The sequence below is a fragment of the Manduca sexta genome, chromosome 27, assembly GCF_014839805.1.
Source record: "Manduca sexta isolate Smith_Timp_Sample1 chromosome 27, JHU_Msex_v1.0, whole genome shotgun sequence".
NCBI lineage: Eukaryota > Metazoa > Arthropoda > Insecta > Lepidoptera > Sphingidae > Manduca > Manduca sexta.
Window position 1 is genome coordinate 1603043 of NC_051141.1, and position 22366 is coordinate 1625408.

General features: G+C 34.2%; 1 protein-coding gene across 1 annotated transcript in view; it reads right to left on the reverse strand.

Moving 5' to 3' along the window:
- LOC115454998 overlaps positions 1-22366 on the reverse strand; it is a 186918-nt gene that overhangs the window by 32502 nt on the left and 132050 nt on the right. Inside the window, exon 3 of the mRNA XM_030183700.2 lies at positions 4222-4284. Coding sequence (XP_030039560.2) covers positions 4222-4284 — 63 coding nt within the window. The remainder of the gene's footprint in view (positions 1-4221; positions 4285-22366) is intronic.

The following is a 22366-nucleotide window of genomic DNA, read 5'->3' on the forward strand; positions in this document are numbered from 1 at the left end:
AATGGGCCCGCTCGATTAGTGCACCACGGTATCATAACAACGGGAGATTAAAACTTGTTGCATTTCGTCAGGTGGCCGAAAAGTCCCTTTCTCCCCTAACCCCTACACCTTTCCGTGAATCTGCTAATGTGGGTGTTTAATGATACTAGAGATCTATAAATTATAATTTAATAATCCACTTGCTCGTTTATTCATGTCTGTTCTATGAAAACAATGTTATTCAAAATATGTGCAAATAATGTGGCGTACATAGTAATTGGAAAACACTGACAGAAACCACGTGAAAAGTGGCTAATTCCCATTATTAAAGCGTAATACTTTGCCCTTTCCAGGTTTTCGCGAAATTGTAAACACAAACTCGTTAGAACTTTTTCAGAGGCAACTTTCAGTAGTGGCAATTTTCTGGTCACGTGACCTAATTACGTCTCTAGTTTTAACTCCGAAACGTCCAATTATTAATTTCTAATACGATAACGCCGCCTTCGCGTTGTATTAGTTTGCTATTATGATACAGTATTATTTTCAAAATGAATTGGTATTATTTTCCTCCTGAATATTGTTGACCAGCATTCGCGACAAGTTTGCTTTTGAAATGTATACTGTAGTATGCACCGGCGTAGTAAATGTTCAGATTGTTCGAATATTGAAATACTTTCGTTGTTCGATGTGGTATTTGTTGAACAAGACTAGGGCGACAACCGCACTGAAGTTCCATGCAGTGCTTTGTAGTTCAAAGTTTTGGGCGGTGCAACTATTACAGGCGAGCGGCTTGCTCGTAACACGTTAGCGGGTTGTAATCAATGCATACATATATAGTATCACACCTCTATCCCTTAAGGGTAGGCAGAGACTATGGATTGCCACTTTTCACGATTCTGTCATACTTCTCGCGTTTCCTCCATCTTCATTTATCTTTTACTGGTGGGAATTAATCTTTTAATTCCCACCAGTTCCGTGTACTTTTGACCTGGCTTTTACTGAGTATGTTAGATATCTGACATTCGAAGGTTCGGTGCGGTTAACCTCACACACGAAAATAATATACCATAGGCCGTATCTAAGACGCGTTAGTAAACAGAAACTTATATGGAAATACCATATCCAATCGACGAACTTATCGCTTATGTCATTAATATAGACAACAAAAAGTTTTTATTAGCGTTCACGATTTAAAAAAGTAGACTTGTCAACGACCCTGGTCCATAATTTAATTTTGTACTGAGATATGGATGTTGTCATATATTTGATTAGCGCATCACGTATTTTAGTGATGCAAGGATTATACCTGTGAAGTGGCGGACAATTTATAGATATTTTATCGTTTCTCTACGATTGCTTTCATTTATATTTCAAAATCTTATATCAGTTATTTAGAAGACGTCTACATCATTTATCCCCAGTGTATCACATCATAAGCAAAACACTTCGAATGTAGATATTGGACTAGTTTAAAAAGGATCCTCTATGTAGGACACGAGTGCTATGAGTTTTGACAGTGTAAACACAATTTGTCTCGATCCATCAAATATCTCAAGATTAACAGAAACTATTCGCCCGTTTTACTAGATATCGTCTCAGAAATATGACTCGTGCGAATATGTTTTTGCTTTACGAAATTGAACTTTGTAAAAGTGTAATTTTTTTTATGTCTGGCATGATTTTTAAATCAGTATGAATTAATAAATATATATATTACACCACAAACAAATCCAATGTGAATTTTCTACGAATCATCGTCACAATTCCCGTTATATCCTGTCAGGTTTACCTTAATGAACGTTTTGTCCAGGTAACTGAGAAAATCATTAGGCGAATTTAGTCGTATTTAACTTTAAGCATAAATACGAAGTACGAAAACCTATTCACCGTAACATATAGAATCTAGAGACGTGTCCACCTGATTCACTTTATGAAACACAAGTTTTGTTCCACTTCCAATCTCACTCGAGTGTTCAAGCCCACCTGTATTCACTCCAGCGCTCGCGGACAAGTTTACTTTGTGTTTCTCAAAACTACGGCGGTAATAATACAACCCACTGATTTATCCTGGTTTTAAGACGATCTGATCAGTGAGATTATCGGAAGTAATTCTTACGAAATATATATTTATGCTTATTATATTTCGATTTAATGGCCAATGCTATACAAAATAGCATTTTTTTATTCATCATGACGTATGAATCTTTTTGTCCGTAAGCAAAGCTTTTTAAAAGAGTTTGCTTAAGGTTTAGTTTACAGTTAATTATAAAATAATCCTAGACAAGTGAATCTGGACAAACCGCTCAGTCCATTAATATACGAAAATAATATACATAAACCAACTTAGAAACCCATTGTAAAACAATTACATCTCCAAAGCATACATACATAGGTACGGATATCGTCAATTAATAATTGCATTTGAATGGAACAGAACTTTGCAAATTTGTTTAACTTCGTCCCACGTTGGACCTTTGATTAAACACCAGTTCCGGAACAGAAAGTTCATCACATGACCACTAGCCTTTGTATTGGGAATTCTGAGAAATGCAGGTTAGTGTAAGCCTTTCCTGGTTTGCAAAATCTAGTTGCCATTTTGAGGTTTGAATTTTGTTCTCAATTCAGACTTTGTTTATAAGGATGCTAAACCTAACAGTTCTGTCTAATTTTTTCGATAAATTTGACATTACAAAATCTAAACGAGCTTCCAACAAAAATATAATAATTAATTTTTCTACTCTGAATTCAATTATGTATGTAATAATACTTAATTTCGAAGAAAAATATAAAAATTTGAAAAATGCTTAGTGACGTCATACACACTGTTGAATGAAGTAGTTCCTTGCTCCACCACACGATTTATTTAAAAAAATTGAAACACTCTCTTTGTCAATGTAAAATGTCAATATTACAATAATAGATACTTGACAAATGTCACTTTCAAAGAGACAGAGAAAAGAAAATGTCATTTCATTTCTGTTTTACTGCAAAGCAAAGGTCATTACGTTTTGAGCCGTATTTGTGACGTCATTTAGTGCTTACGTCGTTTTAGAATAAAACAAAATTCAAAGTGAAAATCATGAATGAAAATATGTGACTTTTATTTTAAATGTGGGTTTCATAATTTTCAATCTAGTTTCATAAAATATAAACATTTGAGTATGTTGAAAAAATGAAATGTTGTTAATTATATCTGTAGTTCAAGCAATAAATGAATTATAATTTTTGTTGCTATTATAAGATTAGGTAAATCTAGGACTAGATTCAAACTATAAGTAGTTCAACAGCATCCATACAAGGTTCAAAGATATCTTGAATTAAAACAACCTTAACAAGAAAACCGGTTAACCTAAGCATTGTGTTTTTGAGATCAGTAGCTCTTTATAAAGTTTCAAACTCCTTTATATCACTAGATAAAAGATCTGACAAAGAATTCGATTTATCTCGTCTCGAATATTTTTAAAGGAATATTTTTCCTGGCAAAATAGCTTGATAAGAATGAAGTCGACTTTAAGCTTATGTTGGCTTGGTTTTTGCGATGGTGCTGCACTTTGGGAATGTATTTAAAAAATACGAGCTAAAATATTTAATAGAACGGGTTGAAATTTTATATTGAAATAATTACCAGGATGCAATTTACTGCAATTTAATGGATAATTTTAGTTGGATTTCAGATTATAATGTGTATTAATATTATGTTACTTTATCTGGAAATATTTTGGCGCTTCTTTTTCATCTCAATTCCCAATTTCGTTTTATGGCGGGTATCTTGTAAATTACATTGTTATTTTTTCATCTTGTATGTAAGAGTATTGTTATAGTTTAAAACTTGGGTAGCCAGCGTAATCGTGTACTGCATGTGTTAACGTCTTAAAGCAAAGAGCGCAGTCAACTACGCAATAAATCTTTCTAGAACATTCCTGTAATATTCCGCATAAAAACTAACTACTAAACGAATAGGCAAGATCATGATATATCAGACATACTTAAACATTTGCTAATTATCGTTCCTAACTCGTAATAACCAATATTTATTCCAAACCACAAATATTACAAGGTTGAGTTTGTATATACTGATGCGGAAAGTAAGAACTGCATAGTATATTATATTTAAAATTTCTAGATAGTATTACCACGGTTTATGGGTTGTTGGTACACTCGACCTTAGAGATTTGAGTTAGACACCTCCTCGTTCAGCTATACCTGTATAAAATTTTACTGATATAAATCCATTTTACTTACTTGTGAGTGGAGCTGCCGTCAGCTCGGTCTGTGTTTCCTCTATGCATAGCTCTGGCGGGCATTCTGGAACAAAAGAAAAGTGTTTTTAGATACAATTTGATTACTGCTATAAGCGGTATTAATTTTTAATAATAATAAATCTTTATTGTTTTCACAAGAATATACGGCTAATACAAATGTACAAAATATCGTATTTAACTATTACAATTATAATGATTTCTTATATTTACGCGAATGTTAGACATTAAATGATACTATTTTATGGATTTTATCGCTATATAAGTTCCGGAGGAATCTCGGTGAACATGAGGCTGCAAAGTCTTCGAAACGTCGCAGTAAAATCCGATCATTTCCTTTATTTAAATATTAGGTAATTGTTAAAAAGTGTCGGTAGAGCTAAAAATAATGTAAGTGACTAGTTAAACCATTAAAACTAAGAACTTAAATATGTACAACATGTTATTCTAGTTTTTATACCCTACTAATAACGTATGTTGTTACAATATAATATCTAAACTAGGCCTAGCCTGAAAATTACACAGAATATAATTATAATAGTATTTACCCAATTTAAAGATATAGAGAATGGGCTGAGTAGTGCTGTCACAAATTTACTCACTTGTTAAAAATAGAGTGCTGTTACCAATACTTCTATGTAGATGATAATCTTTCTATGTAGATGCATAGACATTTTTTTATGATTCTTCGAACGTTATAAAAATACTTTCAATAGTTCATAATTTTGTGTGCGCTTTGCTATGGAGGGAAGTGGAAAAACAATATATTTCCAACTCCTGTCTTCTTCTCTCCGTATCTGATACATTTCGTTGCGGGTTAAGACTCATTACTATCCCCTTAGACTCGGCAAGCTTCACCGCTCGGTGCGATTTAATACGTGCCACTTCCGATCCTGGCTTGCAGGAGTTGCAATAGTGGGTGTAAGAGCGGGAGAGTCTCGTGAGTGGGTCGGCTTTATTTTTATGAATTTTGACACTATTATTACCCTATTCTGACAGTTAGATAGTAGATATGATAAATGTATTCTCTAAAGGTTTTGAAAGGAGCAAATTTAGTATCTAGCACGTTTTTCCGTGGAAATTGCTTTCTGAATAGTTAGCGTTAAACTTTGAAAAAATTTATAACATTCTGTAGTTATAAATAGATAATTTCAGTGCATATATCAACTTCGAATGTCTTTCTTTATAAATATTTTTATACTCAATGGTCGGCTTATGTCTTGGATGTCCTTATCGGTATAGGCATAAGGCGAGCCGAAGTTTTAGTGTTTACGGCTGTTGTTATTAAATATGTCGGGTGCTCTCCAATCAACACATTTTATATCTTTCGGTGGATATATATTACCTGTTTGCGGCTGGCATTGATTAGGTTACCCTCAACAGGTTTACGTTATTAAAAAAAAACTTGCGTCAAAATATTAGTGTAAGTTGGGAAATGTAAGTTATTAGGAGAAAAATAAGAGTAAATCAAACATAAAGAGAGTTAACAAGGCGTAAGTAACACCAACAATCCAGAGACATCGGCATCATTTTTAATTTCAGTCTTTGTATCGATTTTATACAGTAAACATCTAATATAAATATATATTTTATTTTTAAAAACTTAAATCCCGATCGCCGTATCGTATGTCATGTCAAAATATAACACGTTTAATTATAGTCCCACAAACTTATCTGGCCCTGTGAGAAAGTCGCTGTTATCTCAGCGAATGGCAGGCAGATTGACTTTTCAAAATGATGTCGTTAGTTCCTCTTTCGGCCACCGGGGCAGATAAGTTTGTGGCACTTTACAAAAGTTAAGTTTCTTTATTTGAATATAAATTCAAGTTATAAAGTGTTGTGGACAGCGTTCAGCTGATAGTTGTTTTGCTTTGTTTCATTATTGTTGGTATTTCATATAAATTTTCCGCCGCAATTAAAACGTTGATTTCCAGTAATTATTTCGATGAAGTTCGCTGGAAACATTGACCTATATATATTCTATAGACACGAACCTCCATATAAACTATTTGATCAAAATGTAAACTAAAATGGCAATCAAAACGTCACTATTATAACCTATTTATTCACTGGAACGACCAGCTAATGGTTGTGTACGGAGTGGCGCTCATAATATAAAAACCCGAGTCTAAATGTAAATCTGGATGTGAATAAAAAATATTAGTCAAATAAGTAAAAATAATTTTTGTTCAAGTGACTACATAGGTTATAACAGTGACGTTTTGGTTGCCATTTTAGTTCAGGTTTGGAACAACTAGTTTATATCGTGTTTATTTATAGAATATAAGTCAATGTACTATCGTAATTTTTTGGAGTAAACAGAGATTATCGAAATTTATTGCTTTTACTAGAACGGAGACAAAGTTCAAAAGGAAATTTCTAGCTATTCAAAGTATTCAAATAAGATCCATAACGCAACCCTGCATGGTGAGGCTTGTGCAAGCAGTTATTAGTTATAAGAATTCGCCCGTCGCGTATCGCTGCGCGTACTGCTCTATTCTCAAGAATACCTTGAAGGGATTTTTCCGACGAGCGATTGCCTTTTTGGAAATATCGGGCTCAAGCATGCAATAATATCGTCGGAACTGTTTACCTCAAGATAGCTTGACTTTTCGTGAACATTCCATTTGAAATTGCGTGATATTTTGTTTGTTTAGAACCGAAAGAGATGAGATTGTTTTATTAATGTTGCATTTCATTAGAATTTAACTCCAATTTGAAGAATACGTATCACTGGTTCATTAGTCGCATGAGATGTTCTGCCGCCAAACCGCTAGTCTATAACTGACCTAACCTAAGGAAATAGAATTATGGTAGAGGCTTTACTGGTTCAGATTGTAGTGTACGCACGTGGCATTGTGGTCCCGTGATCATACCGCATCACAAACAGGACATTTCGTTACCGGGAATTATATTAACACCTCAGGCGGTTTGCACACTATTGCACACGTAATGCCCAAAAGTGAATTCCCCTGTCTGTTCACTTATCTTGTAAACTATAGAAACCATTGGATAATACTTGGATTTGTTCACGGCTCTGTTTTTCCTACTTTTGGTACTGGAAAGAAAGGTTACTGAGATAACATTTGCGTATATGTTCTGGATATAATCGATTCGTGTGCTGCACTTTATCAAAATCTATGTTTCTGTATTGTTATTTTGAATTATATTAATACTAGTTTTTGCTCACGGCTTCGTCCGCGTGGATTTTTCTGGGATATTGTGACCAAATCACACAAAATCATTATAAATTGTAGCCTATATGTTATTCTGATTTATAATCGATATTACTGTAAAGTTTCATGCAAATCTGTTCAGTAGATTTTTCGTGAAAGGAAAAATATACATTCATACATATATCCACCCTCACCAACTTTCGCATTTATAATATTAGTAGGATTGATGCGATACAAATCAGAGTAATTATAAGTCCACAGTAATATGGTTACCAGCTTTAATGTCATTACTTTTAGGTGTAGTTAGCAACTTAAATTATAAGTAGCGGGAGTTGCTAGGATCATTTGTAAAATTATTGTTGACTTTGACCGACTTCAGTGAACGAACTTTTGCATCTCAACGTTATGTATTGTGGTTTTACAGTGCTAAATATTTGATTATTTGCTTATAGAATCTAAAATTAAATTCGGTTTAACCGGGTGCAATTGTTTTTTTATAAAATATTGATATATATCTGTATTAAAGTGAAATATTATTAGTTGGTACTTCTCATAAAAATTTGAAATGTGAATACTGCCAACCCGCACTAAGCTTGCGTGATGGAGTAATCCCTAAATTATCATAGTAGTAGAGGAGGCCCGCTCTCAGCAGTAGGCAGTATAATGATTTCTTATGATTACTCGAGTGTCGGACATCGAATTGAAATGTAGTGCGTGTGTACTTAGTATATAAGCTATGTAACCTATTGTAATAAGTTAGTATAATGAGTGCAGTCCAATAAAGAACCTGAAACCATAAACACGTCTCAACATATATATCCATCCTTCCATTACAGAAACTTGTTTTCGGATTTAATCACGGTATTTTTAATTTCAATATTCTCCCTACGTTTCGAAGACTGCAGTCTTCTTGTTCGCGAGGCGAACTGAGATATTGCTCGTTCGACAATTTGGTTTTACAATATCTACCTACCTATCAAGACCGGTAGACCAGCATTGTTTTTTTATTTTGTACAATTGTAAAATCGACAGTAGACAACACTAAAACAACAATCAATAGGGCTGGTAGTTTTATTAATCTATTCCTCATGCTTATAAGGCAAAGTCAAGCCACTCTATAATACATTATTCTAGTATTTTGTTTTTGTGCATAAGATAGGCAGAGGCGGCCTTTAAGGTAGGCGAACTGGGCAATCGCCCGGGGCCTCGCGATTACAAGGGCCTTGCGCGCTTAGAGGTCCTTTTTTACGATCTTACCGACGAAACAATTAAACCGGGGAACTGTTTTTTGTTCCGCCCGGGCCCTCACTTCTTTCAGGGCCGCCACTAAAGATAGGTATAATGTAGAGTAACATATTCCTAAGCTATAAATAAACCTACTAGGGACACATAAAGCATTTCGCAAGTATTCCATGACTTCAATGTTTAAACTAATGTCGCTCTTCAGTAAAAGGAACAACCGTGCGTTCAGAATGGGATTGCAAAGTTCGTGCATTGTTTTTAAACCTCGGAAACAAACTCCAGTAATTTGTTGTGTGAAACGCGTAACCGTGCCATTCCATGGAGCTTTTTTTTGTTACAAACAGGCGGTTTGGTTGATACGCAGAATGTCAAATAAAATTATTAATTTACAAACAGATTTTTAACATTCAAACGTGTTGCAAATGGTCAAAGTATACGTGGAAAGTCATCCAGAGTTAACGTACGGAATTCAGCGTATATCTCCATTACACTTATATGTCTTACGCAGAAAATATAAAACGAAACTAATGAGACTGTTTCACACATCCTACAAATATTAAAATGCGAAAGTTTGTGAGGATGTATGGATATATGTATGTTCCTCTTTCATGAAAAATCTACTTAATGGATTTGAATGAAACTTTACAGTAATATTGGTTATACATCAGAATAACACATAGACTACAATTTATAATGATTTTGTGTAATTTGGTCATAATATAACGATACATATCAATTAAGTCGGAAAAAAAATTATCCCGGAAAACTCTTTCACGCAGGCGAAGCCGCGAGCAAAAGTTAGTACAAATATAAAACATGTCTCATCATCATCATGATCAACCCGTTGCAGTCCACTGCTGGACGTAGGACTCTATAAAACTAGTTTATTGTTGCGTAAAATTCAAAACGAAGATACGACCCTATTGTTTTATAAATATTGGACATCTAGATATCTGTATAACGAGACAAATAAATAACATCCGAGTACAGTTAGCAATCCAGAATATTTATTTATTTATTAGATAAGAATTGCTAACGGAGTTTACAATCATTCTTATAATATCTACACATATTTATAGCTATAATCGCTTGTGTAATTGTAACTCTGTAACTGTAACTCTATCTCGTAATTGGTTATAAGCAATCACAGAATGAGCCACAATCATTAAGACTATAGAAAATGCTCAAATACTTAGTTTATCAATTGTACAGATAACACTATTAAAATAGTTAAAAAAGAAATAAAAACTTTTTAAATGTAACAATTTGTGATTGAGTACTATAACATATAATTATATAATATTGATATAATATTTCAAATATATAACAACATAATAAATATATAGTATGTAGATACATAAGTAACAGTAACAAAATTAAATCAAACCTTTTACTACAAATTTTATTAACAAAATAAAAAAGAGAAAATACAAAGTTAAGATTCAGCAATGGCTAGTATTTTCTGTTTAAATTGTGATAATTTATCACTGAATATGTCAATGTCGTAACAGACACTAACTGTGAATACTATGCATGAGTCCTTTCGAATCCGGTTATTTATTTTCCATTGTTACTTATCAGTATTATGGATCGTCAGTTACCATCAGGCGAGCAGGTTGCTTGTCTCCTAATTAATTTATATAAAACTAGTTTTTGCCCGCGGCTCCGTACGCGTAAGAAAGTTTTTCTGTAATAAAAGCCCGCTTTATATTTTCCCGGGATAAAAATCCTATCCAGAGATTAGCCTCTACAAACAAAGTTTGAAACTTTACTTCTTTATAATATTAGTATAGAAAAATTTCACGATAGGTATGGCCCAGTTCTAAAAACTTATTCTCATTAATGAGAGTCCTCTTTCTCGAGTTGGTTATTGTGTTAATAAAGTAAATGCATAGCTGAGTGAGGGATTGCCTCTTTGTCTCAGTCTAGTTCTGACGTGTGAGCGAAACACGCCATTTTATATTCCAGAATGTACGGTGATTACGTCATTCAGAGTATTTCAAGTCTACGAATATAGCGAACAATCCCTGTTTAAAATATAAGCGAGGTACTCACGAGTTATAGTTAAAGTTTTATAAAAGTCACACCGTAGATATAATGTCGACCGTTTATTATCTCAGAGACAATCAAGTTATGGGGTTTTAGTGGCGAAACGTGTTTTTTTCCGTAAGGCAACCCGACATAACATATAGGTACTAATATACATAAATATAGTCAGCAGATCGTTCTCATGATAATTAGATTTTAGATAAAGGAAAGCCTGTAGGAATTGGATTATGCAGACCCTTCGCCATTGTGTTCATGATCGTAGGCGTTAATACAATCTCCTTATTCTTAATGAGTGTTTATGGTCAGTAAAGATCATTATTAGATTACTTATCTGATCGCATCGGCATTAATAGTTGTCTATGTCATAAACTTAAAATATATATTTAATGAAAATATCACAGAAGTTTCTCATACATGTTGCATATATCATGTTCATGCCATGTAAATAAATGTGATAAGAAATCTAAATGATTTCACGGCAGTAATTAATTAATTATTTACCCGTTAGTGGGTTGCCTTCAGACTGGTCATTTAATTTTCGAGTGTTGACCGAATAAAGCGGTCACCCAAAAGTCCAGTGTTTATAAGTCAACTCTTTTCAAGTTAACAAAAGTAAGCCAGAAATAAAAATAGTGTACACTGTTGCTTAGCGTTAGAAATAGGCATTGCTTTGGTACCAACCCAGACAGCCCCTCGCATACAAAACTACCTACCAGTACTTAAGCTTATAAATTTATTTTTAAGATTTATTTGAAGATCAAAGCTTTTTGCGTCGCAATTTATAAGATAATAAACAGCCATTAGAATTAAAAATGAGATTAATAAACCCCACGCGGGTCGGAATTGGATTTAGCTATAACGATGAGCTCGCGCCCTAAGAACAGGTTTGAAATGAACTCGGAGCCTTATTTGCATCTGTCTACATTTGGCGGAGGATTTTCGAGCATGTCTTGTCTTATATATGTCGGATATATTAATAGATATGTAAATAGAATTGGGATGTATGAATGTCGTAATTGATTGACGTTTTATGTCGTATGCAGAGGCATAACTAGGTTGGCATTATGGAAAATAGACCCTCGATCCTGGAGGAAAAGGACCGACTTACCGCGTGTGCATCGCTTTCAAGTTATTTCACAATCACAGCTATGTAGCTGAGATGAGACTTCAATTTGCTGCATAAAATGTTTGTTGAGTTCCTAAATCAATGCTTAGACATAGCTCAATTTGAAATGGGCAGACAAACTCGAAGTCCAATAAAAATCCTGATTGAAACAAAGCGTCGCAATACGCTGCAAATTAAAATGCACGGCGTTCCTCGTCTCCGGCCATTTGAACTTGCCAGACTGGCTACGCGGCGCTGCCTTTAGCGTACAAACTGAAACTTTGATTTTGGTCAGTCGGGCCCTAAAAAGGCGTATTTAAAGTTGTATATTCATTTTTTAATTTGTATTTAAGGAACTTGGTCGTTATTTCACGACCATGTCGCTTCGTACGTAAAAACCAATAGTAAATTTGTCTACCCTTCAGTTAGCTACAATTGAGAAGCACTAACACTTAATTATATCTTACGAATTGTCTTTTCTTTAGTTACAATACTTGTACCTCGGAGACTGTGGTTGGGGGCTCCGCCCCAATGCAAGACCTTTTTCTGTAGAAGTTCTACTTTGTATTTTCAGGGATATTTTTTAATAAACAAAACTATAGGCACTATAAATAACGACGGTTATATAAAACTAGAAAGGTGGACCTATAACTTCCAAATCCATATTAAATAATAAACTAACATTTCTTCAATATTATATGAAGTAAACTGGGCCAAGAAAAAATCGGATACTAAATTATGTGCAAACACGTATAATTAAAAGGTTAGGTTTAGAATTTCCCCGCTGTCTAGCCTCCTTCCAATATATCGCCTCTATATTTGACAGCCTTTGTTGTTTGACGACCGCATAATTGCATCTATTGTTACGTAAATTGCCAGTTTAGTAAGAAACGGGGATACAGTTTGATCAATTGGAAGGAATTAACGTTTAATGGTGGGTCTCTTGTGCGTACGAAGTTAGACAAGTATGGACCGATGCTATTTCTACGGCGAAGCGTCTTGTGCAATAATATACGTTAATTTGAAAGATTCGCTAAGTTATAAGAGCGATGTTTGCCTTATTCATTAAGGCGATACCTCAAGGTCCATTTTCATACATTTTGTTTCACCTTTAATCTGGGTAACTAAACAAGTATTGGCAAGTAAAGAATTTAAATTCACGTCTAGTTAGTGATTAGTTCTCGCAGTTGAAAGAAAAACGTAAAAATAATTAATAATCATGGATATTTCTGCCTTTAAAATTTCGTCATATTAATACATACACAACTGGTTTATATTTACCAAATAATTATAGTATTATCTGCTGTAGTTACCGAAAACATTGTCCTCCTTGCTTCAATTACACATTACTGGGTTCGTGAATCATCATGGAAACAGTATTTCGCGCACTATGTGCCATCTGGTCCGGTTTTGGCGACATAAACCGCTTCAGCTACATAAATTGTGAGTGTGGTGAAGATCTGGTCCGTCCAATGCTTTGAATTCCTGACTCTTAATCTCTTGTCCTCCATTCGTCCAGTCATTACCAATCTTTGGAGGTTATCACCTGGCTAGCGGGCGATATGATAAAAAATCTTAAAGATCTTCCTCAGGGAAATTTTGGAAAGCATTGGTTTTTTGTCAAACTTGTGTCCTTCGAGAACATAAAGGATGAACGCAGTCCACGGATTTCTGAGCATCTTCTTCCAGCACCACTTTTCAAAGGATCTATGCGATGGTGATCTCTTGCTTTTAGTGTCCTCGTCTCTGCCCCTATAGGAAAATGTAGTAGACGAGAGCATTCACCAATACCTTTTTTGTCTCATTGCTAATACTCTAATCCTCGAGACATTGCAGTTTCACGTTGTTGTACTTACGCCAACAGCCAGCCATTTACTTCTTCAACTCGTGAATGAGATTCCTATGTTTATCTTCGATCGTCCATGATTTCGACTTAAGCTGCTTTGACAAAAATGGTCTTTCTTAAAGAGATCAACAGGTCGCATCTTGCTCGCGTGCATTTCAATATCTCAACACCAGTTCAAAATGCAGTTGTTCTTATCTTGGCGGCTGCTCCTTTTTATGAATTTGCAAAGTTTGGAGTACCCAACACATAATTATTATTTAACAAAAGAAAATAATATATATAAGAATTCTGACTGCTCATTTATAATATACTAGCTTTTGCTCGCGGCTTCACCCGCGTGAAGGAGTTTTCCGGGATAAAAGTCCGGCTATAAATTTTCCGGGATAGTAGCCTATAACCTTCCCAGGGTCTTAAACTATCTCCATATCAAATTTCGTTTTGTAATACCACATTTTATGTCACGTTCCGTTCCCATGGGAACAGGTTAAAAAGTATCCTATGTCCGACTCCTGGTTTTAAGCTACCTTCCTACCAATTTTCAGCCAAATCGGTTCAGCCGTTCTTGAATTAAAAATAGTGTAACTAACTATATACATAGATTACGTCTTGTGTATATCTATATACCCGATTTCTATTTATATTAAAAGCTATTACTGTATATAAAATTAGCTCCTTGCCGCCCATTTGCGTTGTTTGGTGTAAAAGTCGCAAATGATTTCGTGTCGCTTTTAAACACAGTTTCTTTTAATATAATATTATGTAAGACCAGTTATGCAGGATTTGTAAGTGACCGTCTCCCTCAACAAACTGAGGTCTAAGAGAAAAATAAAAAGTGAAGTCGCATTCACTTACATATCGCTTTTCCAGCTAGTTTGAATTTAAAAAATAGTTCGAATAGTGTTCTATTAAGTTGATTTAATAAAAACAACTCGATTCAATAACATGTGTCATTTGAGTTTGATCTATAATCACTATTGTTTTAGAAAAATACATAATACACATTTTGATGATATAAAAGGTACCATGTAACCTAACTCGTAATTAGAAGCGACTCACAAGCCGAGTCTGTAATAAAACACTTAAAATCTCCCTTAAAAGCGACGTAGATTGAATTCACACGATGTATAAGAGTATTAACAAGATTACGCGTTTCCACTGTTTTAGTTTCGCGAAAGGATAAGTCCTCTATAAGCGTTAAATACTCAGATCTGCTTCACCAACATCTCGTGTAAAGAAGGTAGTCGTTTAACTAAGCCGTGTATGGTTTGCATGTGGTATGGCGTCGCGGAGTGTTGAATATATTTTATCCTTTTTTGATAATATATAATAATAATAAAGAATAACCACTAAGCGACGATAGCCGAGTTGGTTGTGGAACGGACTGCTGAGACGAATGTCCGCAGGTTCAAATACAAAGGGCACACATCTGTGACTTTTCTAAAATTATGTGTGTTTTATTTGTACTATCGCTTGCTTTAATAGTGAAGAAAAACATCGTGAGGAATCCTGTATACCTGAGAAGTTTTCTATAGGAATTTCGAAGGTGTGTGAAATCTACCAATCCGCACTAGGCCAGCGTGGTGGACTAAGGCCTAATCCCTCTCAGTAGAAGAGGCCCGTGTCCAACCGTGGGGCAGTATATAAAACAGATATAATACAAAGAATAACCTGTGTTGGTTTATTAGTAATATGAAGGTTTAGTTAATCATTAAATTGGCTAAGAATATATATGCATTGGACCAGTCACATTGTGAGAACAAATAGGGAAAAATCACCGAGAAATATAACGGAAGGGTATCTTAGGTATGGAAAAAGACAAAAAGGAAGACAAATTAAAAGATGCGAGAAGAACCTACCAAAAGGATGGAGAATCTGAGCTCGTGATAGAGATGAGGAGAAGAAACTATAGGAGGCCGATGTCAAAGGACAACCTGACCAACTTGTTGCTGAAAAATATGTAGGTATATTTTGAATGTGGTTTTTGTCAAATCAGTTTTAAATTGTACTATAGTTGCTCAGTGAATAGCGGCTTTAATTATTATTATATACAGGATCATTTTGACATTTCATTACTAAATGAAACCACATACTTATCTACTTTGAAATAATACTTTATAATGAGTTACTTGAGCCGAAGATGTAAAATAAAAAAGTGTAAGTTTTGAACAAAATAAATATTAATATAAAGTAATTTTAATTTTACGCCACCTAATGAAACTCCTACACTCTAAGAGACTGCGTGGGAGCAGCATCATACTTTCAGTCAGAAATACAATTACGCAAACGCCCTATTCGCATTAAACTGCAAAATTATTAAAAAATCAGAAAGCTAAATCCAGGATTTTTGGTGAAAATATTCATCATGAACGGATTATTTTTGGCACAATGTCAGCAAAGGTGAAGACGAGTATGTGGTTTCATTTAGTAACGCAATGTCAAAATGACTGTATGAGTGCTTTAGGAATTAAACAAAATCTATCCGTCGAGATACAAACATCTTTGGCAATATTACTATTACACAAAGATGACTGCCTTATTACGGTTGTACCACAATCAGATTTATATCTGTCTGTCCGCCCTCGATACGCCTTATTTGGGGACTGAAATGGGTCAAGGTCATTGAAAGGCAGACGCCAAATAACGCCTAACAACAGCTCACTGAAAATGTTTGTAGTTCCAACGCTTAATTTTCTACCTTAAAAACTTTGTCCCACGGATTTTATTCTATAAAAACTTCGCAATAAATCTAATATAATTTTAATTCATGTAGTAATAATAGTGTCTAGCGAATTGAAACTTATTTGACGCTTAAGTAGCGTACATTTTCCACGAACGTATTTTTGTTGTCTCGATTTTTTTTCGTAAACGCGAAAATACTCAGACCTTTCACTTAGGTATTAAAGATACAGTCTTTAGATATTTACTAGATAGATATTAACCAGTAATAATATTTTATGTATACGCATAATCTCTCGTTTCCCTCGGGGTGGATATTAAATGTTACAACCTCTTCATAAAAACGCAATTTATTGCACATTCAAAATAGCAGCGATACAATAAGGTTGCCGCACACTTTGACATAGAAGATAATATTATGTAGGTAAGGAAATATAATAATATTTCACATTTACATAATATGTAAACCAAATAATCCGGATGATTTGAATAATTTTATATGATTCGAATTTTAAATCTTAGTAACATAGAACGCAGATTACCTAATTCAAATGCGCAACACAAAATGCACATCGTATTAAATTCCAATTTTAAATATCATTTAATAGAACAACGTTCTAGATTCAAACAATTGTATTACAAAAGATCAATGGATGAAAATACGACATAAAATATGGGTTATGTTTTCATTTAAAATAATTGAATTTGTTCGAGGCCCCGTTTAGTGTAAATAATCCATTCTGCAGTTACAAGCGACAATAACTAGTCTTCAAGTTAATACATGGTTAAATGTATCCAATTGAATTATGATTATCCATACTAATGCAGTAGTTTTGTGTTTACGTTTACTAACATGTTTACATTCATACCAATAGTAAACTCAAGATGAATTCAACACCTACCTTATATCCTCTAAATAAAATCCGCGCAATATGCCTTTTATATATCAAGGTTTGGTTTCATTTTCCCGCAATCTACAGTCCCCAACTACAAGTTTCAATAGCAGTCCATAATTCACAATTATTAAATACTGCGTTATCGGTATAACAGAAAAGATATTCATTCGTCCACGAACAAAGTGCCTATTGTAGTGAATGAACTATTTGATTAAAACTCGCCCGGGTAATCAAATCGGTAGCTGTGTTTTTCGGCTCACGTATGGCGGGCGCCTCCAATCCTGAATGCCGCATGTCCAGCGGCGGAAAATTCACCAATTTACATATTTGACCGGCACCAGCCCACTAGCCGCGCCCTGCTACGATGAAAAACGATGTAACGAATTTTGAACAGGAATATGAAATGGCTACAGGGAAATGGAAAATCTTTATTTAATAAAAGAAATGTACATTTTCCAGGTGTACTAATTAGACGGCGCCTGGTAGTGAGAAGATAAAAGAAAGAAAACAAAAAACAAATGCTAAGTTTACTCGCGATTTCTTTTTATTATAAATTGCCACTGCTAAATCATTATGGAAACCCATGTATAAAAATGTTAAAAACTTAAAATGTATTTTACCGCGGCGTTTTTGAATTTTTATTTTTACGTTTATGATAACGAATAAAATAGATAAGTTCTATAGGGACATTACTCATCACACAAATAACGATTTATACTGGCTGTATGCTCTATGTGTCTGCATTTATAAATATAAAAAAAATTAAAACATCTCTACACATTCTCTGTTTGAATACTGTCGTCGTTCGATTTTCGGCATGGCCACCCAGGTGAAATAGCCAACGTTCGCCTTGCATTTATCGTCTAATCATCGCTTCCGTCACGAACTGTGTGATGTTCCGTTTATTTGTCTTTACATTGGCAGAACGTTTCGCATTCGACGCTGCACTATTTGTACTATTATGAACTGTATTGTCAGATGGCCTTGTGTAATGAATGAATAGGCTTTAAAATGTTCGTTAATTAGATTTATTTTAAGTTACACAAATAAAATATAAAATTTCTCGTAAATTATGAGGTGTAACAAAAATTACCTGTAAGTTAATTAAAAATAAACCCCGATACAATTTTTTTTAAAAAGAATGAACAGTGAAATAAGTTTGTCCTTTTATTTTATTGAGTATAATATTTTGAGACAAACGTCGTCGCGTCGAGGGATTGATTAAGAAGTATTATCATCTCCTGATCTGGGTTTGATGTCCGACGCGAGTATGTTTAGATTAAAATATTACTAGGTTCTTATAATAAAGTTAAGGACAAACAGATTTTTTTTATTTTATGGGGCTTTTAGAGTTATTAAAATTTTTGTTATTTAATTTTTTAATTTAGCTTTAGGTAAGCAGAGGCGCAATTAGTGCACCTTCTTCCGTCCCATGATGTGATAGAGGACGAGTCTATCGTCATACCGGGCACAAATTCAGACTTCCGGTTTTATGCCGAGTAGAAAAACCTGATATCACTGCCTGATCGAAGGATCGAACCCGAGACTTAAACACTGCAACCGTATCTTAAACAACTATGCCCACGAGGCATTTATTCATTTATCATAATCGAATAAAGTTAAATTATACTTATTATTTCTAGTGATAAACTCCTCTGAAAATCTTAAACAAATTGATTTCTACCCATATTCGTATTTAACAATGTAAATAATAGTCAATCTTTAAACTAAACGTAGGTCTTGTATCGACACTTTGTCTTATCACTGGCTGAATGTAATTGAAGTGCAAAGCAAAAAAACAAAATTACTAGCTTACCTCAACCTCTTTGGGAACAAACAAGAACAATTCAAATATAGAATTAATGTAAATTATGCCAGCATGCGTTTTAAATAACTTACCTTGTTACTGGCTGCATGCAATTAAAACCCGAAGCCAAAATTATATAAATAAATAAATAATAAATTTATTTTCCAAAAAAGTTACACAAATTATACCAATTAGCAACGATATCCACACTAGGCTATGCCTGTATCGTGGACATCAAAAACAAAGTTTAATAGGACAAACCATATACCATCTAAATTGTAGAACAGACATTTGAATAAAGTTAAAAAGGAAAACAAAACAATAAAAATTCTAACACAAATAAATAATTATACAGAAATTTAAAACTAAAAACACAGTTGAAAAATTTATAGTGGACGACATGCAGAAGTAGGAGTCTCGGGTGTGTATGCGTGTGTGTAAGTGTGAGCGTATGTGTGAGTGTGTGTATATGTATGTATGTATTTATGTGAAAGTCGCAATCATTTAAACCTCAACTTTTAAAAGTATCATCATGATTCAAATTCAAAAGCATGCTTTTGACTGTTTTTCGCATCTCGTATAGTTTTTGTTTTAATGCAGCAAGATTTCTGAATTCTATTGTAAACATATGGAGATAATAAAATATCAAGTTAGGCGATACCTCAAGGTCCATTTTCATACATTTTGTTTCACCTTTAATCTGGGTAACTAAACAAGTATTGGCAAGTAAAGAATTTAAATTCACGTATAGTTAGTGATTAGTTCTCGCAGTTGAAAGAAAAACGTAAAAATAATTAATAATCATGGATATTTCGGCCTTTAAAATTTAATATGACGAAATTTTTAATCTGGGTAACTTGTTTAGTTACCCAGATTAAAGGTGAAACAAAATGTATGAAAATGGACCTTGAGGTATCGCCTTAACAAATAAATTATTCAAATTTCGAATCAATTTGAAATACGCGCGGTAAATCAGTGGTAGCTGTCCGAATGTGCCAGCGTCTGCCAGTGTCGTGAGAATGGATGCAACAGTGTGGTTGACATATGTCGGAGTGTTTGCATTTTGCGGTAGTGCGTCGGACAGGGGAAATGTCGACCGGGAACAAATGATAATACAGTACAAACCGAACGATTATTTACCGGTCTTATTAATTGTTAGAGACAATTGTGATTGATGTTAAAAAAAAAATAAAAATTGTTAACCAAAATTTGCTCGCATAATGGATAAAGAGGCGGAAGTTCGACAAAAGTAATATTTAAGTAAGTGCAACAGTTTCTTTGCTTAATTCTGTGTGATGTTTCTTTGAAGTTATGAATTTATTAAATTTCTAACACGTTATTGCTTCTCTCTAATCTATTTACAATATCGTATGTATATAGTTTAACAACTTTGCGGTCCGTAAATTCCTGTCGAACAGGATCAGTCGTCTGTAATAAGTATGAGGTCTCTCGTATGGTAGAGTCCATGAGGGCACAAATTGTCGTCAACGAAAGTGCAAACATTATAATACTCAGGTTAATGGAACATTGTCAGTACTTTGTTGGGTATTGAAATTTCTATCCTAAGATGCCGTAAGTACTGTGACATATAGTACTTTAGGTTGTTGATTATGTTGTTCAAACAGTAGTGTCGTAACATTAAACGACCAAACAGCTAAATTCGTCCAACATATACAACGTACAGGAACTTATATAGGCAAACTTATAAAAAAAATTACGTTATGTGCTATATATTATAAAAATATAATAACGCACACTCTTTTGTTATATAATAATGCCAGGTCTGTATTATACACTATCCCACTGATGGGCACGGCCCTCCTCTACTACTGAGAGTGATTAGGCCTCCTGTCCCCCACGCTGGGCTTTTGCGAGTTGGTGGACTTCACATACCTTTGAAATTATTGTGAAGAACTTCTCAGGTATGCAAGTTTTCTCACGATGTTTTCAACGTTAATGCACGCAATAATTCACGAAGAATACACACATAACATAAGGAAAGTCAGAATGCGTACCCTTGGGTTTTGAATCTGCGGACATTCGTCTCAGCAGTCCGTTGCACACCAACTAGGCTATCGCCGCTTTCGCTCTTCTGTTATATAAAAGACAATTTAATTTTAATTTAACTTCAATCACGGTGTTCAAAAGGCTAACATTGTCGTAAAACATTAAAACAATGCTAAACAATATTAAGAATTTTATTTTCATAACTTCTCTTCAGTCACAATCATTTTCAGGGTTCCGCGTACCTTTAAAATGTTTTCCGAGTATTATTGGGGAGCTCCTATGCAGCGCATAATTTATCTAGATTGTTCTTTTTAAAACTGGTGTATTGCAGGTCCAATTACTAGGTAGATAAAATCCATTACACAAACGAATAAAAGATTATGGTGAAGACTATTTTGTTATCCGCTCCACGCTTGAAACTAAATTTCACGTGCTCCATAATGTCAAAGATAGGAATAGATGGCGCAACTTAATCAAAGAAAGATCATCCTAAGTCCAGGGGATCACCCTTAGCAATGAACCATGCGAGAAGGAGGAATTTATCATCCAAGCTCATAAAAATAACCGTAACAGATTTTCGTCACAACATCATTCACCTGAAGTATCATAGAACGTATGCAAGGAAATGGTTATTAAATAAGTAATACCATGACCGATATGAAATGGCTAATATTCCTAGAATTACATAAATTGAGTCTTCCTCTACGATTTGTTCGTGGTCGCCTTACCTAGGTTCCGTAGTTGGAAACCATGGGGCCCTATTCTCAGGCTTAAACGTCAGTATGTTTGTTCTCATCTTAACATGACGAAAGCTCTGCTAACTAAAATAAATAAATAGGGCGTTTGAAAGGCCTTAAAACTGGGAATACTGAAATTTTCACAGACTGCGATATTTCAAATTAAATACGTCTATTTTATTCTCTAGTCGTACACCCAAATTTACAGCTATGCTAGGTATGAGGAGCTTAACATCTTAAAACGTATTGCCATTTTAATAAAAATAATATTAGTATGGAACCCAATTCGAGTCTAACTTTGCCGGCTCTCATTTCCATAGCCACGCGACGGCAACTTGAATGTTCTTTGAATAAAATAAATAACAGAGCGGAGAAAAGACTTCTTTTATATTTATTTACGATGCGGAACTATGTGGAAACCAACCGTTTAGTGTTACAAAAGGATGAAATTTTGTCTATGACTTGTTTTACGATGTTGTTCGTTATTATGCAGCTCATTTAGATTGTACTCTCATTTTAGAGTTGTGCCTTTTGTATTTGGTAGTGTTATATTATAATATGTGTTGAGTAGTGATTTCTTATGTTTA